Here is a 27004-nt window from a genome sequence, read left to right on the forward strand (position 1 = left end):
GAAACAGTAAGCAAGAGGCATAAATCTAAAAATGTCAGAAATTTGTGAATTAATTATAATGGTCACTCTAATTTACAGTGTGTCCAAAAACGATGTGAATTTCATATCATCCTTAAATATATATTTAATAAAACATTGTGTACATGTCAATAACTATATACTTGACTGTATGTATGTACATGTCATTTTATTAGGTATGACCAGCTAGGTCTAAATGAAAGCTTTGAATTAAGTGGCTATTAACTTATCATTTTTACAGTAAATCACTGAGGTATCCCTTAGCAGTGAACATAGTTTTTCATATAATTTTATTAGAGCCTTTAAAGACAAAATTAGTATTAATTAAATAGATCCACAGGTAAAATGTATTTTGTGGGAGTATTTTTGACATCTTTGTTTATTTAACTTGGCAGACAGACATTAAGTTAGTATTTGCATTTGAATAAACCCCCTCAATATGCACCACAACTTAAAATATAATCTAAAGATAAAGCACTTTGGTACTCCATGCCGTCTGTCCTTATTATAACTTAACACCACACTGAATGCTACAGCATTTTATAAAGTTAATTCTTAAATACAAGTATGACTCTTGACCTTGATCCTAGTTTCCATGTTTGCTTTTCAGGACATCCAGGCTTTCGGTCACCACTTCTTCCCTCCAGTAGTCTCCACCCGCACTAGCACTCAGTGTTCAGAGAGCACCATCTCCAATAATCCAAAGCAAGGGCAGACATGCCTCAAGCACCCTCCCAATGCCGGTGAGGAAGAAAGTCACGGGCTCTGTCCAAGGGGACCCTGAGACACTGCGTGACAGAGCCAAGGCAACAGCAGGACAGAGACCGAGTCAAACTGGCATGTCCGGCGACCAGGGGCTTTCACAGGAAGCCTGAGTGTTACATAAGTGCAGGGCCTAACGCAGCACCCAACTTGGCTACCCTGACTGCTCTGTCTGCAAGCCAAGCGTGGTGCGCGTAGTCATCAGTGAAGGTAGCAGAGATGCCAGGGTAAAGCTCCCTCTGCCCAGCCCTAATCAGACACGCATGGGCCAGGGCAAGGGTCGCATGCAGAGGAAACTTCAAAGTGAAGGGCATTGGCACTTAACTCACGGTCCCAAGCCAGGGCACCGCTGCTTGCAAGCCGGGCTGCTTTTGGCATCTGCTTGACCGTTCTTATCTACCACCACCCAGAACCAGCACTAACAAATGTCTCTTTTCCCAACAAGTTAAAACAACAATAGTTTAAATTACTTTGAAATTTTAATTACAGAAACATTTCTACTCAACATTTGAAGTTTGGATTCTCTCCTTTTTCTGCATGAAGGCTGTCACGGTGGCTACACTAAGCTTTGTGTCTTTTCCTATGTACATATCTACACCCACGTCTCTTCTTTATTAACAAAAGGTATCTTATGTGATCCCAAACCAACTCTGTACTAGGTTCTGGATTGCAAATCTCAGAGTAAAACAGTTTCACAAAAGGGTAGGAAGCAACTGCGGTAAAGTGGCAGGAAGAGCTGCAGCTTGATAACTGTTTCTTCTAAGTTCAACTCAGAAAGACAGTAACTCAGAGGAAGTGAAGAAGAAGACCTAGTTTTCACCCCTGCTCCCTATACCCAAACACACTAGCCCAAAACCCTCTGGTCTTAAAGTGCAAGGACTACTGTAAAGGCCCCTAGGCCAGGGATCCCACTGGGTGTTGTTCAGAGTAGAGACTTCAAACAGTGCTCTCATGACTCAGGCGGGGGTGGGGGTGGGTGGGAAGGCTGAAGAAAATAGGGCCATTCCAAACATTCAAGTGCATCATAATATCCTTTCTTTTGTTAAAAACACAGAGCTGTCAAATTGTAAGGAATCCTGACTTGGAAAAATAAAACTTTTTAAAAACTTCTATCTGAAGATGTTCCAGTGCAGCAGAGTCAAAAGGCCGGTGAGCAAGGTGAGGAGCAGAGGGTGAGCACTCCCCACCGAGGCCCTGCTCCCATACTGGGAGCCCCTGTGGTCTTCGGGGAAGTCCTCAGCTCTGGGCACGGAAGACGCACACTGGACCAAGGGCATCTGGTAGGATGTAGCTCTCTTCTCGGGCCTGTCTGGACTGGACCCGTCACTGGGCCTCTGGCCATTGAAGAGCAGGTAGCGGCCGCGGGTGTCCTGCTCCATTTTGAAGATCTCATACTCTGTGTGAGGTAGTTTGATTCCCAGCGCCACGCAGCCATTGGTGTGTGTCACGTCCTGCTGGACACCCACCTGCCAGGAGCCCTCGGCCCCACATTCATTCCCGTTGAAGACATTAAGCAACGAGGCCGTGGCAGCATCCATGGGGGTCACCTTCATGTGGTTCACTGTGAGGGAGAGAGAGTGGCTTTGTGACTTAGAGGGAGTTTGCAGGCAGCACAGAAAGCCCACAGAGAAAACACAGGTAGCACCTATCTCCGCACACTTCCCCACCACCCCAAAACACCCAACGGCCACGGTCTTCTTAAGCATGCTCACGGAGAAAGAGTCCCTCGTGTTCATTCAAATGGGGGTCAGACCAGGTGTACTGCAGGTGTGAGCAAAAGAAAGTCTACATTTAGCTCATAAACACTGAGCTGTCATGTCTGTTACACACAGACAAACACAAAAGTGTCTCCAAGGAGTTGTCTTTGGTAACACTGACTCTTTGGGACTGACAAAATATTCACCAAAAACGGGCATCCTATTTTTATAAAAAGGCTTTAAGGTTTGATTTTTTTTTTAATTGTTAAGGTGTCTTAGACTAGTTAACATTTTTGCAAATTAATACTGGTCTATGAATCAGATATCTAAAACAAATTAGGCTGCAAGCAAAAAAATGTGAGTAAATATAGAAAATAAGATCCCAGCACTTGCACAGTGAAGCTATTGAAGTCCCTCTGCAGGCACTACATTCTGTGTCTACCACAGGGCTTGGGGTAGAGTTAGATAAAGTTGGCTATTTTCTAGGCCACTTTCTTCCTGGCGTGAATCTTCCTAAGAAAAGGGCCAGATTAGCTGGGACTTAGCTGCGTTGCAGAAATAGTTTATACTATATAGACTGAACCACAAAATGCTATCCCAGGAAGGGTCCCAGCCAGCATCTAGGATACCCCACTTTATTTGGCCATGACAGGGCAACCACAAGACCTCCCTGGCTGACCACAGCCCAAAGAACCTCATCCCTCACCACTCTCATGCAGGTCATTATTAGGTAGCCTGAACTTCCATCGTCGAGCACAAGACAACTTTCCAAGAACATGACAAACTCTAGAAATGACAACTCCGAGGTGTAACTAATACCTGCTGTGTTCCCCACTGAGAAAAGCATACTCTAGTCTCCAAGTGTGAGGGCACCTTAGGGGCAGCTCAGGACCAGCCATTATTAAAACATGCAGACTTGAGATTCCCTTCCCGGGAACACTCTCCGTGGCCACACCCACGGGTGAGCAGGAGGACTCCTGGTCACTGGTATCGGGCTGAGCCATCCATCCCCTGGCCCCACCCACAGTGAGAAACTCAAAGGACAGCCTTGAGGCAGAGGGTTCTCCAGAATCTTTCCCCCACACCTCAGGCAGAAAGAAGGCCCGAGGCTCTGCTTCATCAAAAAAACCTCACATCACTGCTCCCTGCCCCAACCGTTGGCTGTGACCCGGAGATCTGAGGCCAGAGTCCTACCTTTGAAGACAAACTCCGTTCCTCCCATGACTCTGGATGAGTGCACGCCCCGGCTGTAGCGGCCTTTGGCGTAGATGGTAAAGGTGGGGTGCTTGCAGATGGGGTCAGAATAGTGGTAGTAGTGCCCCTCCCAGGTGTTGTTGTTGTCATGGAAGATGAAGTGGCGTGTGAGAAAGAGAACTTCGGGCCGCACCTCACAGCGCTGGCTCACCCACTCGCCGTGCAGCCCAACAGTCAGGTCGGCCTTGGGGGGCAGCAGGGGCGGGCGGTGCTCGTCTGAGCGGTGGATGATGCGGCAGGCTATGCAGGCGTGGTCGTGGTTCTGAAGCCAAGAAACAAACACACTGAGACTGTTGTCATTAAGGGAGAGACGTGTCCATGTGTTTCCCTCTAGGGGCTCACCCCGAGGCCTGGGCAAGCCCTACCCCCCGCACTGGCATGGACATTCAGGGTATTGCTGAGGCACCTGGGCACACAGAAGAGGGGCAAGCAGTGTGCATGTGCTTGCGTGAGTGCTCACATGTGCTTGGCTGACTTTAGAGCCTGCCTAATGTCCTGCAATGATATGGAATCTCTTTAGAATTCTTTACACTTTCACTCCTAGGTATCTCCCAAAGAACACAAAAACGCGAAGTTGAAAGGAAACCTGCACTCTATGTTTACAGAAGCACTATTTCCAATGGTCAAGATACAGAAACAACCTAAGCACCCAAAACAGATGTGGTATATACACACACAGTGGACTACTACTCAACAATCAAAAAAGATAACTTGTTCCATTTATGACATAGAAATGAGCCAAAGAGAAAGAGAAATACTGGATAGTTTCACTTATATGTGGAATCCAGAGAAACCAAGCAAAGGATTAGACACAGATGAACTTTAAGACAGATCCGTGAAAGCCAACCATAGATCTGAGGCTTTCAGGAGGGGAGGGGAGCAGACGGGGTCGGGGAGAACACAGTGGACTATGGTGGAAGACTAAGGGTGGGAAAAGTATGGCAACCAGACCTCAGGGGAGAAACCCTATATTGTGAAAAGATAAACAAGGACGTAAGATAATGATACTTGTTAATAAAAATAATAAATAAAATTAGAGAAAAAGATCCCATTCCATTTTGAGACCACAAGTGCTGGACACTAGATTTCAAAATGAAAGGTCACCTCAAGCTGTAAAAAGTTCTATAAATAGACCTCACTCTCATTAGGATGGTTACTATAAAAGGAAAAAAAAAACCCCAAAATCCAGAAAATAACAGTGTTGGGGAGGATGTGGAGATATTGGAGCCTTTGTGCTGCTGCTGGTGGGAATGTGAAACTGTGCAGCTGCTGTGGAAAAGTTAACACGTGACCAGGGATTCTACTTCTGGTTCATGCCCAAAAGAATTGAAATCGGTCTCAAAGAGATATTCAAACAGCCATGTACACCAGCATTATTCACAATCAGCCAAAAGCACCCAGTGCCCATCAACAGATGAATGAATAAACAAAATGTGGCGTATCTACAGAATGGAATATTATTCAGCTTCCAAAAAAGAAATTCTGACATCCTACAGCATGGATGAGCCTTGCATTCACCATGCTAAGGGAGATAAGCCAGTCACGACAGGGAAATACCATGGGGTTCTGCTTACAGGAGGCACCCAGAGTGGTCAAATTCACAGAGAAGAGAGCGGAATGGAAGCTGCCAGAGGTAAGGGGTGGGGAGTTAGTGCTGAGTGGGTGCGGAGCTTTGGTTAGGGAAGATGAACAGTTCCAGGCACTGAGGGTGCACTGAAGCCGTACAACTAGCACTGGCTGAGATGGCAAGTGTTACATGTATTTTCTCACAATTAATTTTCCATGAAATTATGAGATGAACATGCAAAAGGATGGCCTCCTAGCTGCTGTGAATGAAGGGGTGGCTAGAAAGGCAGGGGTCTGCTCAAAGGAAGGGTGGAAGGGGGCCTTAAAGAAGGCCCAAGGTCACTGAGAAGCTGGTGTGCACACCAGCCACCCATGTGTGTCTGCTGGCCTCGAGGGTTAGAAGGCTTCACGGGCTTGAATTTGCTTCTGGTTTTATAGTTTCAAGCCATTTAATTAGTGCATGATAGTGGTGGCTCTGTCTCAGGAGGCCTCTCACTCAGTCATTTCCATAATGTTAACAAATCCTGGAACCAGGGTTATGCAGGTTTTGAGCTAGCCAGGTAGCTATACAGGCGGGGTCGTGGTTCTACAGGCAGCAAAGACACTGAGCATGGGTCCTCACGGTAGAGCAGTGTCCACGTGCTTCCCCTACAGAGGCTTATGTAAATGCTGTTTGGAAAAGTCAATGCTTGGAAAGCAGGAGTGGGTCCTTGACCTCAATGTCACTGTCAGCTGTCTGGCCTGTTATAGGGCCTATGAGCCAGGGGCTGCCTCCCCTGAATTGGGGGGGGGGGGCATCCATCCACTCTTCCCTCTCTCACGTGAGGTGCTGTGAGGCGGACTGTGCTCATACACACACTGTGGTCCTAGTGCATTTGGTGGCCTGTGGTTTCCTACAAAGGACTCTGGGGGCACATGGAGAAAGTGGCCTGCAGCATTGTGGTCAGCACTGAGGTACTACATGCAAGCTACTGGGAGGAAACAGGGAAAAGCACCTGCACACAGGACAATGGCATTCTGGCTGGTCCCAGTGAGCAAGAATGCTCAGATGTGCAGAAGACCCTGGGGAAGAGAGAGGACTTCCTAGGAACACACTCAAGTCAGTATTAGAAGTGCGGTGCCAGAAGATGTCCATGTTACCCCTGAGGACCCACACTGGCAGCTTGCTAACTGTTGCTCCTGCTCACCTACCAAACAGCCCAAGGAGACTGCCAGCCCGGCTTCCCCACCCCCTCCGGCTTCCACACCTGGTTTACTATAGGTAATTTGGGAATTTAGAAACATCAGTTGTGATCATTTCATTCCTGGTCCTTCTAGAAAGGTGTGAGTCTTAATCCTTGAAGAGATGTTTTTGTTTCCTCAATACCAATAAATCACTTTAGGAATTTCCCAGAAAGCTTTTAGGTAGGGTGGGAGGACAGGAGGGGGAGAACAGAAGGTCATAATTTTTGTAAGAGCTGCTTCTGGGGTAACCGCAGGGATCAGCTGCTCTTTGGTTAGTCAAGAAACAGGCTTGGTGAGGAAAGGTGGGCACAGGCGCCAGGTCCACGCTGTTCCAGAAGGCGCCATGCCCAGGGCATAGCATATGGTGTTCTATGGGTGCCTTTCTTTAAGAACAACAAGGCGTGGTCCTAAATCCCAAGATGAAAATCCAGTACTGACTGGTTTCAGGAGCATGGCGGTCCTGAGGAAAGAGCAGAGGCAGCAGAGGAAAGCATGCTAGGCAGTCCTCATTTGGGTCTGTGAGAATTCAGCAAGGGCAGGGAGCTACTGGGTGCTCAGGTATTGGTCTTGCCAAATTCCTGTACTGGTTATGTCATTTAATCTTGGTAAAATACACCTCGGATAAACCATCTTAACCATCTCAGGTGTTAAGGTTCAGTGGCATTCAGGACACTCACATGGTGGAGCCATCAGCACCACCCTCTCCAAAACTCCTTCCCCTCCTGAAACTCTCCATCCATTAAACACTAGCTCCCCTCCCTCCACCCCACCCGCCAGCTACCCCCATCCTACTGTCTCTGCGAACCTGACCACTCTAGGTCCCTCACATAAGTGGAATCATACAGTACTTGTTCTTTTTTTGTGACAGGCTCATATCACTTAGCATAATGTCCTCCAGGCTCACTCATGTTGTAACATGTCAAAATTTCCTTCCTTTTAAAAGCTGTTATATATACACCTTACACCACATTTTGTTTATCCATTCATCTATTGATGAATACTTGGTTTGCTCCCACATTTTTATGGCTATAGTGAATAATATGTATTACCAGCATGGGTGGACAGATATCTTTTCAAGACCCTGCTTTCAATTCAGTTGAGTGGATACCCAGAAAAGGAATGGCCAGTAAATCACATGGCAATTCTATTTTTCACTTTTTGAAGAACGACCACAATATTTTCCGTAGTGACTACACACCGCTTGATAATTCCACCAGCAGAGTGCAAGGTTTCCAATTTCTCTACATCTTCACTGACAACTGTGATTTTCTTTTCTTTTTCTTTTTTTTTTTTTTTTTTGATAGCAGCCATTCTAATGGATGTGATGTGGTCTCCCACAGTGGTTCTGATTTGCATTTCCTTAGTGCTGAGCGATGCTGATATCTTTTCATGAGTTTGTGGGCTATTTATATATCTTCTATGGAGAAATATAGTCAAGTCATTAATGTCAGGTTTTGTTGTTGGTTAATTATTTGTTTTTAAAGAATTTACTTTTTATACATACAAGAACTGGGGTACAGGCCAGAGGTGTGGGGGGTGAGAGGATTCACCAGAGACAGAGTGGGGAACAGGAGGATTGGCTGAAATACACTGTTGAGGGGAGCAGTGGGCGAGACAGGAGAGGTCTGCTGAGCCATGTGGGTAGCTCCCTGACCTGGCATTGAACTCGTGCTGCAGTAGCTGTGGATTGCTTCATAGGTTGCGTCTAAACCCCTTGTGGCACCAGGGAGGGCCTGATTAATTACTTTTGAAAACAAATCTTTAGCTGGTTTTAAGAAACAAAAGATGCCAAAGCAAGGGTGGAAGTTCTGAACTTCCCGTGGAAATTGTGAGTGAGGGAACCTATTTAGCCATGGTTGGTAAGGAGGACACTATTCTGTTTTATAGAAAGATTTTTTTCAAATGCAATTTGTGCTTTTAATTACTACCATCCTTGGCTTGTATTAACACTAAATCACCTACAGGAACAACAATGGGAAAGTAGAAATTAATCCCTATACATTGTATTGGCTGTAAGATTTCTCCTTTCCAAGATGTTTTCCTTAAGTGGTAGTCTTTCAGTGTGTGGAGTTTTTCAACATGAACAGTGATTTGTACTATGAAATATCATTTGTTCAGGAAGTATCTCTTTTTTTTTTTTGCCCAAGCTCTAATACCTGGTTCTCATCTTAACAGATATCCTCTCTCAGATCCTCCAACTGTATTTCACCATCACTTGCTTTCTCTAAAGCTCAGAAAGAGCTATCTAAGGTCAGGGTTATTATACAAAAAAGATCTGAAGGTTAAAGCAGAGGGACCAGAATGTGTGTTCTTGTTTCTGTTCTTTACATCAACTATAAAAAGTTTTAATTCAAAGGGGAGAGGACAGCAAAGAGCCTATAGAATTAATTTCTTAAAAGACAAAAAAAACAAAACAAAACTCAAGCTCATTCTAAAAATGAAAAATCAATCTGAAACTTTTTAAGTCAGCAATGTAGCAGACACAGTAATGTTTTTACCCACTCTGCTTTCTGATCACACCCAGCGCCCTGGTCACACTGAGTAACCACAGCTTGTGAGTAAGGGGCACGTTATTCTAAGGAGTTCAAGTGCATCAACTCCTGACCTTTACAATCTCCCAAAGGGGTCATGGGTACTCCACAGATGAGGTTGCCAAGGCACAGAGACAGAATAATGTGGTTCCAAGACTTTATAAGCCCAAAGCAAAATCCGAGTATCATTTAATCAGCGGGCTTGCTGCGTGCTGTCCCCAGCCCCAGGCTGCCTCAGGCTGAGGACCTGCAAAGATAGTGTCTCCTCAGCAAGGACTCTGATCCCTTGAAAAGGTCTTCTCTGGCCAATGACTGACAGGGATCCTCCAGGCTCTCTCTTGCTCCCGGCCAATATTTATTTCTGGAAAGGTGGTTCATAACAACATTTGCTGACAGTCTCCACTTGTTTCCAGACTTTCCCAGATTGGAAGAAATTACTTAATATGATCATGTGAATAAATCAACTAGAGAAGCAAATTGAATTAAACATTTCCTGGGTTGAAGCTTTGTTCAAGGATGAGGAGAAATGGGAACAGATGATGGAAACTTCCTAGAGTTTTGTTTCATGGGATTAAAAACACATTAATATTTCTCAGGAAGAAACCTGCTGTGGCCAGTGACCAATGTTGAAAGCTTTTGTTTACAAGTATAATTCTCTACATGTTTGATTAAGTTTCTACTGTACGTATTCTTTGGCCCTCTCTGTTTCATTATAAATACCTGAAGCCAAGATCAAAGTGTTCTTCTTCTTGTTTCTCAAGATATCTTGAGAAGGGTAGGAAGAAGACACAAGACTGACAGACTGACTGAAAGAAAGCTGTCTTTGAATATTTAAAAATATCAATATGGTGGTCAGCACTTACCACTTATGATGAGATGGCTCCACCTTCAGGCAGGGACTCATGGGGTTCTTCCTGATATGCAATTCTAGGAGTTTTAGTAACTCAGGCTTAAATGGACCATCATAATTCCACTTTCAGCAGGAAGCACAGTGAAAAGCTTTGACCATGTATGCTGGTCTCCACCTGCAGGGCAGGAGCCACCAGCGGGGCTGGCAGTCAGTGCTGTAACCCAGCATCTTCTCCCACTGGCAGGGGCACCAATACACAGCAGGCCCTGACCCTGCTCAGCTAGGTGCTGCCTGCCAGGAGGCAGAGGGCTTAGGAAGCCTCACTGTGTAGCAACCCACAGTCTGATAGTTACTCACAAAAGGGCCTGAGCCACAGGATTGGAGAAGGCAAGAAAGGTGGGCTGCTGAGTCCTCGGGTTTTGTATTTGGCTACCAAACACACAGGCAGCCAAAGTCAACTGAACTCTCTTCTGCACCTGGAAGTTAAGCAGCAGCACTTGGTGGATCTGGGGAAACATTACATCTCTAGAAATGATTTTTCTAAGAAGTTTAGGAACCAAGAAGTCCGCTTACGGAGGTCTTTCCAGCTTTATGAAATATTTTTCAGTAAATCATGAAAAAAGATAATTTTGCCTTCACCATGCCTGTATATACAATGAGGAGATGTGAACAGTTAGATAAAAACACCACAAGACACTGGGTCTCGGGGCCTCCCCTGGTGGTGCAGGCGGTTGAGCGCAGCACTATGAAGCTGTCCGCAGCCTCTGCAACGCTGGTTCAATCCCAGCCGGCTGGCCAGCGAGGGTCCCACATGGCGCGGCAGACCTCTCCTGTTGTGCCCACTGCTCCCCTCAGCAGTGTATTTCGCCAACTGCCTATTCTGTTCCCTGCTCTGTCTCTGGTGAGTCTTCTCACCCTCCCGCGAATCTGGCCTGTACCCTGGTTCTTGTATAAATAAAATAAATCAATCTTAAAAAAAAACCAAAACACTGGGTCTTTAGTAAATCTCACTTTAAAAATGGTTTCATAAGATTTTAATTTATTTTTACTTGTTTCTTCCACTTCTATTAATTTTAATTTATTTAAATAGTCAAAGTAGACTCATTTTAATAAATGAATTAAACTGGCTGGAAATCCATTGGGCTCCATGGTTTGGACCATTTCTCCCTTTCTCCCCATACCACAGAGTCAGGACTCCCATACAGTAGGGTTAGTACAACTTCCAGAATGGCAGATATCCTGCGTGCCCAGCCTTCACCCTGTCCTCTCTGCTTTCTTGCCTTTTAAGGGATGAAATGTTTACCATCTGCATTGTCCCTGACAAGTATTTCCTGGTCTGCTAACTCCTTAAATAAAGCAACCTTGCATGCCTGTTTACTGGAATATGCTGGGAATCAAGAAATATAAGGAACTAGTTCTGCAATTAAAATGCACAACAGCAGCTATGCAGTGTGGCAGTGGTGTGATTCTTCATACCTTGGCCCAAATAAAATATCCACACAGCATGGCTTTCCAGCCCAAGCCCATCATTCTGCCCCAATTCCCAGCTCCATCTTTTTCACATAATGTACATTTGCTGCTTTATAGTAAACACCCAGCCTCAGTGAGTGAGGCCACAATTTTCTTTAAGGTGGGCTTCTGAAACTGTTCTAGGTCATGACTCCTTGAAATTCCTCCTCCACCTGTTCCATCTACCATTGCCTCGTGAACCACTCACCTTTCCTGCTGGCAGAAGAGAAACAACAGGAATTTTTTGATAAGCAGCAGGTTCCTTCTACTGTTAGTCCAGGACACACACTCCCCTGCCCATGCAGGAGCCATGCCAGGCACATGCCTAAGCAGAGACCCCTTCCTGAAGCAGACCCGTGGCCCCAGCTAGGCTGGCCTAAAGCTCCCCTGATGTCACAGAGATCAGGAAGTCTCATTGCTAATATAGGATTTTCACATTCTTTGAAAAGACTTGGAAAGTAAGCTCCCCAAAAACAAATGCTAGTTTACAGTCTAGCGATTTCTACAGAATTCAAGAGAGAAAGCACTCGAGTATTTTTTTCCTCATTTACAAGGCTCAGCTCCTCTGAAAAACACTGGTGCTTTTCTCCTTCCGACAGGCAGCCCCGCTGCTGTAGAATATTCAAGATACAGGACTTGGGGAAAGTTGTCTGGTTTTCAGGCAACCCCTGTGATTTATGACTCTGTGGCTAAATCAGTACAGCGTTTGGAGAAAGACCAATTCTATTTGCTTACAAGTCTGATCCTGAGGCGCTAGTGTTTCCAGCGACCCTAGCAATCATTTGCTTTTAATTATTTGATTCTACCACTGAAAGAATAAGCCTCAATAACCCATCAGCTGCCTAAGAATCCAAGCAGAGTAATGGCTATCCTGACGAAAAATTCAGGCAGGCAAACCATCTTCCTTCAAGGTTCTTTTAGGCGGTCTTGATTTCTTTTAATGAAGAGTAGCCAAATTTCATCCTGAAAGAATCCTCCCAGCACACCTGATTCTCTTCAAACATAATTTATTTGCCAAAGGACTATGAACCTCACAGCAAAGCTGTATAAAGCTTAGAAAAACAAGTTGATTTAAAGTTTCTATTTTTACATGGTGTCCCATTTCCAGAGGGGTCGAGACTAGTGGTTTCAAACTTAATTTAGCATTTAAACTAATTTTCAGCCAGGTCTCTGTGGACCTGCAATTAGGGAAGGCAAAGTTCAAAGAAGGGGGCGGCTGGCTTGTGGATCTTTCCGGATGTGTGCCCGGCCTCCCTCCAGCCTGTTCCCAGTGGGATGGCCAACCTGACCTGTCAGGCAGCAAGGGCAGGGATCACCTGCGGCTTTGAGCTTGCTGTGTCTGGAAAGACACCAGTGACCAATCCCATTAATTCCTTCTCTTAGCTATACCTGGAAGGCTCTAAAAAATCCCTGGGACTCTGATGTGCACTGCAGGCCAAGACTACAGGCCGGGGACAGCAAGAGAAGAAGGGGTCCTTTCAGCTCCCAGAGACACACAGGCCTCAGGCCCTGCATGCCTGCCTGTGTGCTTCAGCCCGGCTACCAGCTTCATCTGTAACCATAGCACTCCTTGAGCCTAAGAGTCCTTGCTTTGTTAAGTTTATTTTAATTTTGATGGTGTTTAGATAATATATTGGACCATGGTGCAAACTGCAAAAGGTACAAAGAGGTACTACAGTGCCAAGTCTGCTCCACTGCCCCCTCCTCAGCCGCAATCACTGTTGTTTCCTACGTGTCCTTCCAGAAATAGTGATTCCATTGTAATTTCATTTTGAGTTTTACAGAATGGTACTAGGATATTCGTGCTCGTCTGTTCCTTGTTTTTTTTTTTTTTTTTCTTTTTCACTTAACTATATGTCCTCCATGAGTTCTAAGCTCCTACAGTTTTTTCCAGCCTTAGTATTTCTTAAATCAGGGAGTTAGGCCCAGCATTTATCAGATTCTGGTTAATATTCCCCAACTGCCTCAGCATAATAGAGAGCAAAGAGGGGAAAACGGGAGGAAACGCTTTACAGCTGGGCATCACAAAACGCCCAACACCCCATAGCTGAGACTGCAGTGTAGGGGGGGAAAGCCTTTTCAACTTTTTGTTTATAAGAATTCTAAGAAGGTCAGTCTTACAACTGTCATCTTTAATTCCCATGCCAATGTTTAATAACTCACTTTCAAGACAGTTTTCCCTCAAGAGACACAAGTGTGTGGCTTTGCTCTCCCCACTGACAGGCTCTGTTTAGCGAGAGACGCTGACCAGCATGAGAAGTAGGGGTGTGAACAGGAGAGAATCATCTGGAGCTGCAAGTCTCAGGAATATGAATTTTACCTTTTAGGCTTCTTCCTGAAGAACCTCACCACAAGCAGTATAAGAGTGGAGGGTAGAGAGAAAGAAAAGAAAGGTGGTTATGCATAATCCTTTTTAATTTTTTTCAGTACTAACAGTGTTCAAGTGGGCATCTGCAGGTGAGGAAACAGAATTTGACCTGAGTGTGAGCAAACGACTTGCCTAAGGTCAGGGATGGAGCAGGTGAGTGGGGAGCAGTCAGACTCCAGCCCAGGCAAATTCCTCCTCGCACAGTTTGCATTCCCATCCCTCCTCCCTCCCTCACCTCCTGCTCAGAAGTTTGGACTGTTTTGTTGCTCATTAGTGTCCCTCTTGAAGGGTGAGCCAGGCTGAAAGGCCTCTGCTTGCCTAGCAGATTTCAGAAGAGGTTCAGCATGAGGCAGGGGCTGGTGATCTTGAGGTTTCTGCCTTATCTATGCACCATTTTTATTCATGACATTCTTACCTCCCATTACAGAGGCCAGTTAAAAGTTGGCTAGATGATGCTCCAAGGAAGCCAAAGGCATGTAAACCCCCCTTCCCCAGTGTTATCTCACACTAGGGATTTCAGAAGTGTCGTTTAGGTTTAGCTACAGCATCAATGCCAGCTTGCTGACTCTGGACAATGCTAACGACTGGAAACGCCCCACGATGGAGCTGGAAGCCCAAAATTCCGTTTTCCCACTACAGCCTCCCCAGACACCACTTGCCCAGGAGCCAGACTGTAGCCACCTCCCCTCAACCATCTTTGTGCATGGACAGGCAGAACTCCACCCTGACCTGAGAGGGGAACTGGGATGGAGGTGGGCAAGCCACCCTCCCTTACTGCACTGACTCCCCTGTTCTCATGGTGCCTGGAGTTTAAAGACAGAAGGAACACTGAAGACTTGGCTCTGGTTCTGCATGGGGACCTCCCCCCAGTGGCTTCAAGAACAGCCAGAGTGCAGCGCCCAGGGAGAGTGGGGTCCAGGCCTTCAGCCTTCAGTTGCTTCACCTCACACTGGGGGCTAGGACCATCCCAGCAAGCTGATTCCACAGGAAGCAGCCTCCGCCAAGCTAGCTTCCTCAGCAGATTTCCCACAATTATAATAAAGGCGACTTTCATTACACGAGCTCACAATAACACAGATAAAAAGAAGATAACACCAGTGGTCTTTGGCAGGGGAAATACCCTGTGATATCTCCACCAGTCATGAATGAGCTCAAAGGACTTAAAAAAAAAAATTAAAAACCACCAAACTGTTCCAGAGGATTCCACAAAAGCCAGTCTGATGGTCAGGGAGCCCCTCCAGGAAAACTCCCTGCCCATCCTGCCCCCCTGTGACCAGAGCCCTCACACCTCCCTGCCTTGAACTTCCCAGCTCCCATGGTGGGAAGGATCGAGTTACATGCTGACATGGAGTCTCAGTCTGTGGGAAGGAAATGCTTTGTGAATTCCAAATATAATTACTGGACTATCATTCAAGAAAAGAACATTATAAGGTTTTAATTGTTTCCTGCCCGCTCTGTCTTCCCTTCTGATCACAGTGACTTCACATTTCACTTAGTCAAATGGAAAGAGTGTGGGGTCCAGTAAAAGTTTGGGGTTCAAATGTCAGTACTGAAACTCACTAGCCAAGGGACATTGGGCAGGACCCCTTGAACCTTTCTGCTTCTTCTGCCTAAGAGGGTGGTGGTATTGGCCTCACAGGTCCATGTGAGGACTGAAAGCTGCCCAGATGTCTCCCTTTATGGCTGGGACATGTCCCAAGAATCCCCTCACCCGTACTGATACTGAGACCCAGCTTAGCACTGAAGCCTGTAAATATCATGTAATATCCTATATACACCTACCTAGAATAAGGTTGAATTTATAAATTACGCACACTATGAGATTAATGGCAGTAACTAGTAATAAAATAGAACAATTATAACAATATACTGTAATAAGTATTATGTGGTCTGTCTCTCTCAAAATATCTTACCGTATATAAATATTTTCAGAGCTTGGAAGATTGTAACTGGAACCACAGAAAGCTAAATCACCAGTAAGGGTGTGTCATGTGAACAAAGATCTTTACAGGGGCTGTGGCCTCTGGTCCAGGATCGAGAACACAATTGTTATTCCACTGTCTTTCCCCACTGTGATTAGAACATCTCCGTGTTTTCTTCAAGCTTTCCTCTCATATTCATAGAAGAGATTCCTACAATATTAGAACTGAAGCAAGCCCTAGGAACTAGGAAGTTCCTAAGTAGATCCTGAAAGCATGGCTAGTACTGAACCACAGCAAGCTTGACCCCCACCAACTCCGTTACCACCACCCAAGTCAGAAAGGAAATCAGAGGCCCATGTCATAGTGCAAGCTGGTGGCCAACCCGTAGCCTGACTCTGGCTCCACATTTGTGCCCCAGAGCTGTCTCCTCTCTGCTCATCCCCAATAGAGAGCGAGGGCTCTGCCTCTCTGAGGTCCCCCTGATATCTGACATGCCTTCCTGCAGGGTCACCCATTTCACTTAATGGTGAAGAGGCTGCAGGGTGGGCAGCTACAGCAAGTACCTGTGCATTCTGCAGGGGTGGCTGGTAGCTGGATGGCCGGTAGAACATCCTCTGGGCGGCGTCAGTGTGAATGTCACCAAGGAAGAGCTCCTCCACCAGGCGGTCCAGGTTGTGTTGGAGGTACTGCTTCTCCACGCGGATGAGCTGCAGCTCGTGCATGGCGAAATTCATGGCCTTGGTACACTCGCAGCCATTCTCCTCCCGCCACAGGTCATAGGGCACGTCCTGTACCCAGGCGGCCCCGGCAGGGATGAAGCCTGGGCACGTGCGGTTCACCAGCTGGCTGAGTCTCTCGGCCACAGCCTCTGTGTGGCAGATAACCTGGACATTGTGGAGTTGGTAGTCAGCTTCCGTGCCCCCACGGATGATCCAGGAGGCCTGGCGTAGGCGGATCTTACCCCGGATGATGAGGGTGTAGGTGGGGCTTGTGCAGCGGTTGCCACCATAATAGAACTGGTAGGCCTTGAAGGTGTTGTTATGGTAGAATCTGTAAGACCTTGTGATAAACTCTGGGCCTGACCTCACTTCACAGCTGAAGAAGAAGAAAAGGAGAAAGAAGACTTTTCCTTAGCCCACAGGCTGGAAGAAGAGATTCATTACAGTAGTAAGTAAGAATAATCATAATAAAATGCCTATGCTGGGCCAGACACTGTTTTGAGTTCTTTATAAACACCAGTTGAATGAATCCGCACAGCAAGCTATGAACTAGGTAGGTACCATGATCATTCACATTTCATAGATAGAGAAACTGAGGCACAAGAAATTAGTTAACACACCATGGTCACATAACCACCCAGCTCTGGCCAGACTCTGAACTAGGACATTCCAGCTCTAGCCCCTATGCTAAGTAATCACTTGACCCCAGAAGTTCTTTCATTCATTCTATGAACAATCCAAAGAGCAGAAACCCACCATACCCATTTTCACCTGTGGGCCCAACTTACAGTGATATTTCTTTCTTTCTGGTAGGAAGAAAAACATAGTCGAGCCCATAAAATAAGTGCCCTGATGCTAGTTTTAAAAAGGTTGCCTTCCTGGACACTTCCATTTTGTGCACCTTGTCCACAGCAGGGCAGTGCCCGATGTCTCTTATCCTAAAACAGGCTATTCTTGGGGAGGTGTCACTTGGAGGCAATCAGAACCTCAACCTCACCCAGTCAAAATGAATTTTCTTTGAGCAGAAAAACAAAAAGGGAATTAGGGAATGAAAAACCACCATAACAGAAATAGCACCTCTATTGTTTGTGTTGCGGAAAATGACAACTTTTTTTTTTTTCCTGTGGCTTAGGTAAAGGCTGGATTCCTAGGCCAAAGACACTTGGGCTGTGTCTACAGAGCACAGAGAGCTCAGTGGGCTTTGACTCAATACAGTCCTCCCAGGGGTGTAACTGACTTGTATCCATGCAGCACAGCCCACAGGAGAAAGGCAGGGCTTTTCTTTGACACACTGGCCAGAGACCTTATCCATTCCCAACCTGGCACTAGATCCTACTCTCAGTGACATCATGATTTCCATCTCATTAATTCTGACCTTATAACTCTGCTTTTGTCCATAGTAAATTATACAGAATACATACATTTAACATAGCACATAGAATACATATATATCACATACAATACATCTGTTTCATACCCACCCAGCACTACTAAATCAAGCAACAGGGCTGAAATTTCAAAGGCCAGTACTGCTCAAAATTACTAGCATTTCTACATTTTAGTTAATAAACTGGTGAAACAATATTATTTCAGAGTGGATACCTTTCATTGGGTAAAGGTTGTCCACTGATGTCAAATAACACTATTTGGATATAAAGCCAGGCTTTGAGCATCCCTCATCTATGAAAAAGGAGTGAAAGGAGACTCAGGATTCCCCTGCCATCAAGAAAAGGGAAGTTTAGTGTGAGCCTAATGATTAATGCCTGATAATATCACTTATTTTTAAGTAATAAGATCACTTTAGATAAGCAGATCATTTTAGTGTTTGATGTAATAAACACTGATGGTTGATTTTGCCTTCTCCAAGGCTCAGCATGTCTCAAATCCATTGCAGCCCCACCTCCACCCTCACCTAAGACTCCTGCATCTGGAGCCAGAACTGTTGCAACAGACTTTTAATTGGTCATCCCCAAATCGCTTTTTCTGCTATCCACTTTCCATGGAGCAGCCAAAGTGCTTTTAATGAAGTTGAATTATGCCTTAAGCATGGTTGCTGTTGAAAATTCTTCAATGACTTTCTAGTTCTCTTAGATTAAAAGCCAAACTCATGATGAGACCTGGCCTGCAAGATGTCCTGAAGCCCTATCCTCCTCGCAGGCTTCTTGGGGGTTGTTCTTCCCTGGTATACTGCGGCCCAGGTATAGGGCTCTGGGTCAGTGATTTTGCCAATCCAGCATTTGCTAGTTCTTCCAGAGGAAAGCTCTTCCGTCAGGCTTTGGAGAGCCAAGGACATCTCAGCTCAAGTGTCCTCTTCTTTGGTAGCCTTTCCTAACCCCACCCCATCCTAAAATAGGGTCTCCTGGTCTCCTCCTTTAGCACCTGTTGTTTTCCCCTCTTCAGGGTGCTACTTTGTGTGTTTATTTGTAAAATTTCTAAAAAAGGGGTTGTGTCTGTTCTGTTCACAGCCTATACAGGAACCTAGAATAGTTCTTGGCACACAGTATATGTTTGTATACACTTGATAAATATTTGCTGAATAAAACGATAAATTATTTAAAAGAACATCACATTAAGACTATGCAAAGATCCATCATCTGGCTATTCTGAGAAAGCCCATTTTTAGAAGAAAAAAGTCTGGGTATTCATCGTCTTATAAAATTTGTCTTTTTCTGTATTCACTTGATCCCTCCCTAAGGTATCTGGAGGCTGCTCAGTAGAAGGATCAGATCCCACAGTTAGCCTCGTTAATTCTCAACAATTTAAGGAGTAGAATAAAATCTGCAGGTCTGTCTCTAGGCTATTTTTAAAAGTTCTAATGGAAGATAAGCCAGTGTTCAAATGGATAAATCTCAGCTCTACAGCTTGGAAAAGAATCCAAGAACTATGCCCTGGCTACTAAAGGTAGTTTGAGTACCTTTTAATTTACTATTAGAACCCTGAAGCCATATAAAATTACCAGAACATGGCTATAATATCTGGACCATCATAAACTCATAAGTCACGTTTCAGAGTTGTTGAAACACAGACTCCTGATTTTCCTTGCTAATGGTTTCTTTTTAAACACAAGTGGTCCCACAGTTTGGTAAACAAGGACCCATTCACTCACACCTCATGGTGAACAGTGGCACAGTATCATCTCTGCTTTAGCTAAGACTTCTACAGCACTGAGCTGTTTCTTTACTAAGCAGAATTTCAAAAAGTTGCTTGCCATTTAGAACTCAGACAAATCTAAATCACTTACATCTAAATCATACAGTCCTCCCTTCGTATCTGAGGGGGACTGGTTTCAGGACACTCGGGATTCCAAAGTCTGAGGATACTCAAGCCTCTTACCTATGATGGTGTTGTATTTTCACATAACCTACACACATCTTTCCTAAACCACCTCTACATTACTTATAATACCTAATACAATGTAAATGTTGTGCAGTTAACATACTATATTGTTTAGGGAATAATGACAAGAGAGTAAAATCTGTACAGGTTCAGTACAGACACAACCCCCACAGATCTAACTACACGGATTTTCTAGCCATGGCTGGTTGAATCCACAGATACACAGATATAGAGGGCCAGGCATGTATATATATAGTGTCTAGGCATCTGAGAAGCCCCAAGGAGCTTCCATAGAAACATGCCCTCTGGTCCCACCCTGCCACCTCCTGTCCTGGTCCTCTTACCCAGTGGACACCCAGTGGCCTTCGATCGCAGGTGGCATCTGCACAGTGATCCTGGCGCCATTGTGGAGATGTTTCAGCATGTGATGACACTGTGACTCCTTGAAAGCCCTCCAGGCACTTTTCTCTAAGGACCTTGGGTGGGATCTGCTATCTGGATGAAGGAGGGCAGACCCCTCTCCCAGCCCTGGAATAGAAAAATGGAAATTAGCCAAAAGGAAAGCTAGCGGCAGATAGGAATCAAGCTGGAGAAGCACCTTTTGGCAGGGAAAAGAATGTGTAGGAAACACACCCTACTATACTGGCTTTATCACTGTCTTTGTTCTCAGAGGATTCAGTTGAAAGTGGACAGTGTCCAGGGATATGTGGACATAACAAATATGACTTGCATGATGTCACTTGGCTAGTTCTTGGCATAGTCTGAGTCAATTCCATGCACCTCTGAAATGGCAAATAAGGTCATGCATCTCCACACAGTTGTAGGGTAGAGGCAAATGAATGTAACAGGGGTTGTAAAAGAGAAAAATGGACATCAGTGACAGCCGACATCTAGATTTGGAGATGGGACTGAGGGGAGAGGTAAGAAAGGCATCATTAGGAAGGACAGACTTGTGCATGGCACATGTAGATGAGAAAGGGAGAGCATCACTGATCAGGGCAGAGCTGGAGAGTTGTTCAGGGAGCACCTCAAAAGACTCCCAGCTGTGATCTGCTGCCTAGTGTGGATCCTACCTGCTCACATCAAGCCATGCATCTTCTGCTTCTCTAGGTATCCAAATCAATGACCTCCAATTAGCTGCCCAGCAAAGATTTGTGTGTCTTACATCTGCTCAACAATGAGGCGGGGGGGGGGGGGGGACTGTGACATTTTTCCAGTTCCTCGTTCCAACAGTGTTGGTGACAAACTAAACATACATTATAGAGTTTACAATTAAGGGTAATTACAAGAAGCTCGCTTATTTTTATTTTCCATGGGTAAAAGGAAACTAGGAATAAATAGCTTAGGTTGGCCAAAATTTATACAGGCAGCCAGCCTCATGATCAGAAGAAAGCAATGCAAACAAATGAGGTATTAATCTGAAAGCCCAGCTTCCTCTGTGAATCACTCTTGAAGTAATTAATAAATCAGTAGGTTTTATTGTGGCTGTACTATGTTTTCAGCAAAAAGACACTAGACAAATGTACACAAATAAAATCAAAATACATGTAACATAAATTAAAATGCACCTGTTAGAATGCTAACTATGAGGAGGTAATTATATATTTTTTAAGGTCAATACCTGAGAAACTTCATACATAAACCATGGCCTATTTGAAAATGAAAAAATAGACCCAGAATATAGTGACTTACAATAACATGATAAAAATCTAGTAGAGAAGCTCAGACGCAGGGGTTGATAACATTTTGACATGTGTGAAATAATTCAGGTATTTGCCAGGATCCATAGGGTGAAACTAATCTTTTATCACATGTCTTTGGCAGCAGTCAATGAGATTTGGAATCTCTTTAGGCTTTCCCAAGTAGAAAAGTAGGTTGCTTTTATTCTTGCAAATCTTAAGTAAAATGAAACGGAATTTGGAAAAGATACCAATGGAATGGGAATAATTCAACTAAATGAAAACTGCAAAGAGATTCTAAACAAGATGATGGTGCCCTGTTCAAATTAAATGCAACCTCACCACCAACCCCCCTCAGTCCAATCATGTGATTTGAATCTGAGCCAGAACAAAGGAAATGATACAGATCGGCAGTCTGTGCCCAGTGGTGTTGACATTAACGCTTGTGGTTATTAGGGAGAACCCCTCTCCTGTGACCTATACTTTCCATGAGGGTCAGCACTTCCCCAGACTGAGATCCCAGCTACCCTCTCCCTATTCCGCATTTAAGCCTCCCCAGCATAGTGGTGTATATGTGCGATGGAGCAGGAAACAGCATGCTTGAGTTGGTCATTTTTCTTTCTTTTGCAAAACTAGGCTGTTTACACACATTTTTGATCAGTTCCCCTAGCCTCAAAGTTTGAAAAATTTAGGGGGGAACTATTAGCCGCCTAATCTGGATCTATATCTATACTGTCTTCTAATGGAGTTATTTATCATGATTCTGATGTTTCAATCCCCATTTGTATGACACCTGTGTTAATCTCTTTCAGCTTTGAAACAGGGGTAAGAACAGGGAAATAGTCTGTACCTCTGCCAACCCCAATAGTTGGACTTATTTGATGATGGGAAGCATTTCTTATTTTTCCCATTAGAAATCAGGGACTGAAACACAATACAAGTTGCTGTCTGGTGGGTCAGTTGTGTGATTGATTATGATGTGGCTAACTTAAAATACATACCAATTCAGGTCACGAGGCATGGGAAGCTGGAGAGGATTCTGCTTTAAGTGTGACACTCATTAATCAGCCATCACTCACTATTAACCAAGCTATGTTCCAAAAATCGATTTGTAAACTCCTTTAAACCCTGCAAATGTTTTCCCATGAAGATAATAAAAGCCAGGAGGCAGTGGATCTAGGTGAAATCTCCAAGCTAGGCTGCTTGAGTTCAAAACTGGATCTGCTACTTAATGAACTTCATTGATTCAAGACTTCAATGATTGTTAAGATGCATCATTATATTATTACCAGTGACAAAAACACTTGCATTTAAATGATGACACAATGTCCTGACAACAGTTCTGAGATCCCCATGAATCATGCACAACAGCCTCCAATTGCGCTGACCTTTTTTTTTTTTTAATCTACTTAGTGATTTGGCAGCATCTCGGCTCTTCTTGACAAGGCAGTGCCGTCACATGCGCCTGGTAGTCCCTTTGCTTTGCACGTATCTCCATAATAAAATACGACAGAGGCTCATCTCTTTGTGATTATCTTCCTTTCCAAGCAGTTGATTGAAGTTATGTGAGAAAATATGGAATTAATTACCCCTCCCATGATAAATATTTGCCTCACTAAAGTGACAAGCACACTCCACTTCTCTCTTACCAGACCTGTCTGATATTCAGTGGTTTCACAGTGCTGAGAGTCTAATTTATAAGTGACTTATAGAGAGAAAAACCAAGCATGTTTGGCTCAAACATTTACTCTATTTTCAAAACCAGCCTATGTGTAACTAAACTCAAGATACAGAGCACCAGGAAAGTAAGTAAAAGAAGTAACGTATGACAGTATGAGCAGCTGTGTCCAGGTAGACACAGCCAAAGCCAGTGCCATCCATCATGGCTCCTCTCATGCTCCCATAGCCCATTAGATGCACATTCACTACCAACATTTTAAGAAAAAAAAAAAATACATGCTTACAATCGATGAAATACACTTAGTTTTGTGACCAAAAATAAATCACTTAACCTTCTATAAAGAGGGGATACCACTACCTACCTATTAGTATTGGTGTCAGGATTAGTTCTTTAGCACAATGTCTGGCACATGTTTTTTATTAAATGTTAGCAGCAATTATTTTAAACAATGACTAGGGTTTTAGACTGGCCTCAAGAAGGCCTTCATAATTAATAGCAAAGTTAGAATAACGTGAAAAGTTATCCAGAGCTAGGCTCACTCTGAGTTCAGACTTTAGACAAGGGGCCTGTAGACAAAATTAACTGGTCACCCTGATATAGAAGAGGGTGGGACCCAAAGTAGCAGACTCTGTGGTTGTCAACAAGTTCTACTCAGTTTAACACCTATACACTGTTACTGTCAAAGTTTTAGGAGCCTGAAGGATAAAAGATAAAGTAAGTTTTCTGACCTTGAGAGTATTTCAATCTCACTGGCCTGGATGTCAAAGAACAAGGGTAGAGATGATGAAGGAGGGCTTGGGGAGGAAGCTGGGAGTTGAAGACAGAGGAAGAGGAAGTAGTGATCATATGCATGTACTTTAAGGCTGGATTCACACAGGAAGAAGCCTACAGGTATGCTTTTTAACCAGGAGTGGAAGAAGTAAGATCCCAAACCCACCAAAATGCAAATCATCAGAAATCAGACAAAAGATTAAGTTATTCCGGGCTTCTAAAGTCAAATTTTCATTTTGCTACTGCTTTTTTTTTTAAAGGCTTATTTATTTATACATACAAGAACTGGGGTACAGGTCAGAGGTGTGAGGGAGTGAGAGGATTCACCAGAGACAGAATGGGGAGCAGTGCAGGTGGACAGATGAAATACAATGTTGAGGGGAGCAGCAGGCGCAACAGGAGAGGTCTGCTGCGCCATGTAGGTCACCCCTCTGGCCAGGGATGGAACTCGTGCTGCAGTAGCTTTGGATTGCTTCATAGTGCTGAGACTTAACCCCTTGTGTCACCAGGTGGGTCCCTGCTACTGCTTTTACTTGAAAACCCGCGAACCAGGCAAGACTATCAATGCAGAAGAGCATCAGAGTGGAGAGGAACTCGACCCTTCACACAGTTCCCTCAGGACAGAGTGATTTATGGTTCGCACATTAGGTGTGTGATTTCACCCTAGGTAAAAAAAAAAATGGGGTTAGCATGTTCCCCTTTTTACCTTTTTCCTTTGAAGTACCCACCTTGATTACTCTGAGGGGTCAAAGTAGATAGATAAACAGATCAAGAGAAAACAGGAGTTGCTGTAAGGTAGGAGAACTGTCTCTTAGGTCTGCAATCAATTACTGACAGTGATCTCCAATACTTACTTGGCTTCACTGGTGTGGAAAATGTGGACTCCCTTCTTGTGAGTGCCACTTCTACTAAATGACAGATAATTCAAAGGTCATTTGAAGAACCAAGTTCAATTTCACAGAGGTCAAGGGTAACAGCTATATTTTTATATCCCAAGTCTTCCTTCTCAGAATCAACCTATTATTTATCATACTAAGTATGCTTATTATATATAATATCTTCTAAAAAATGCCGCTTAATTGGATTATTTGTGTAATTGAAAGTTTTTCCTAATCACAATATTTGGTTGTTGAAAATTCTGCCACTGTAAGTAAAAAGCAGATCTTTGATGCCCTCCAAGGAGGCCAGCCTTAGACTTCTGGTCAAGCCAGGGACCCCATGTTCACTGCATCAGGGAGAGTGTGTCAATTCCAAATATGGAACAGGAATTAGCAACCCATTCATTCAAACACCAGGAAGGCTCTGAGGGTCAAACACTGTTTAGGTGCATAGACTACAAACATTATGCTTCCTGGGAGTCTCAGTTAAGTGATGAACCAGGTCCCCAGTAGGCTTATAAAAACTCATAAGGACAGAAAAAGAGGTTCTGAATGCATCCTTGGATATGTGGCTTCAGGAGGAAGTGGAGATGTGTTCTAGGCAGAGGATACACAATCAAACATAAGAACGCAGGCAGGAGACGTTCATGGTGGAGGAACTGGAGAGGCTCCGGGAGGGGGAAGCAGCAAAAGAGAAGTAGGGTTGTTACCAAGAGCACCAGGTGTGTCACAGTAAGTGTACATTTGACTGACGTGAAACCACCAAAAGACTTTGAGCAATGTAACGGCTTGATAAGAATTCCACTTTGGAAAGATCACTTTTCCCCTTTTTGGAAGGATGAGAAGCAGACTGGAAGTAGGAAGATTGATTACGATACTTCTGCAATGACTTAGTGTATCACCTTTACCTGAATAAATGAGAAAGAGGAGAGGATCTCCTATCAAATAGCAGTAAATCCTTTTTGTAGTCTTAGATCATTACCCACCATCTTTTGCATGTTTTGAGGGGGGAGGTATTATCAAGAAATCATACTAAAAGAAAGGAAAGGAGGAAGGTGCAGAGGGCAAAAAAGAGAAAGCAAAGTTGGAACGTGTACTAAGTTGGAGTCTACACTGTATCTTAAAAGAAACTTTTGCAAAATATTTGTAGTCCTACTTTAAAACATCTTAAATTGTGCAAATCAGTCATCCTGGAACTTAGCAATGCAATACACAAGCATGAAGACTAACTATAATAACTGTTCCTATCTGAGTACACCTATTATTTATCACAGTAAGTGTGCTTATTATATATAATAACTTCTAAAAACCTCTACTTAATTGGATTATTTGTGTAATTGAAAGTGTTTCCTAATCACAATATTTGGTTGTTGAAAATTTTGCCATTGTAAGTTAAAGGCAGATCTTTGATGACTCAGATTCTCCTACTAACTCAAAGTCATTATCAGGAACACCAGCCCCCGTAGGTCAGCACTCTGGATACAGAGGAACTGGAGTAAACAGGTAACAACCCTGAGTAAGCTAGGAAAGGTTTTGTCCCTCCTTATTTTTCTTATGACATAAGAAAGGAAAAGTATATACATATGAGTACACTTACAAATAACATTGACATTTTGGTTAATTAAGGATTCTAGACATCTTGGTTAATTGAAGAGTTAATTGGGTTCCCATTCATTAAGATTTCGCTGTAATTAAATCCAAGGAAAGAGTATCTCAAAGGTTGAAACAACAACCATACAGTAAGAAAGTGGCTGTGACTTTTCAGTCTTCAAGGTTGATTTGGATAAGTCTTCTAATATGCACCTTTTTCATAATTATGTTATAATTATATATGTTATAATTATAATAATGGTTATAGTAATTGATGTTTGTATAACACTCAACAACTCACTTTACGCATTTGTTATCTCATTTATCATATGCTAGTTTCTACAAAGGTACAGGAAAAAGTAACTAGAGATGCAGACCTTAATGTGAAGTATTCTTAAACAGCCAGTTGGTGATACCAACCCAACTGGAAGCACTCCATAGCACTTTCCCATGTCCCCTGCCCATGGAATGCAAATAAGTTTATCAAAATGACTTCACTATAATAGGCCTCCAACATCAGGTGTCTGTGGCCCAAGTCCAGATAATAGTATTATAGTTAGGGGGAAGTTCTTTTCAAGTGAGTGTGAGAGGAAAAATGGAGACTCTGGAAGGAAAATGTTAACCTGTTAAAAACATTAATTCCTGAAGG

General features: G+C 44.0%; 1 protein-coding gene across 1 annotated transcript in view; it reads right to left on the reverse strand.

The window, feature by feature from the left end:
• Positions 1–1889: 1889 nt before the first annotated feature.
• Positions 1890–27004, reverse strand: part of APCDD1 (APC down-regulated 1) — a gene marked incomplete at both ends in the record, with an annotated part of 31006 nt that continues 5891 nt past the window's right edge. Inside the window, 4 exons of the mRNA XM_084251758.1 lie at positions 1890–2341; positions 3672–3993; positions 16265–16796; positions 20101–20284. Coding sequence (XP_084107884.1) covers positions 1890–2341; positions 3672–3993; positions 16265–16796; positions 20101–20284 — 1490 coding nt within the window. The remainder of the gene's footprint in view (positions 2342–3671; positions 3994–16264; positions 16797–20100; positions 20285–27004) is intronic.

This window comes from Talpa europaea, assembly GCF_964194135.1.
Source record: "Talpa europaea genome assembly, chromosome: 13".
Lineage (NCBI taxonomy): Eukaryota > Metazoa > Chordata > Mammalia > Eulipotyphla > Talpidae > Talpa > Talpa europaea.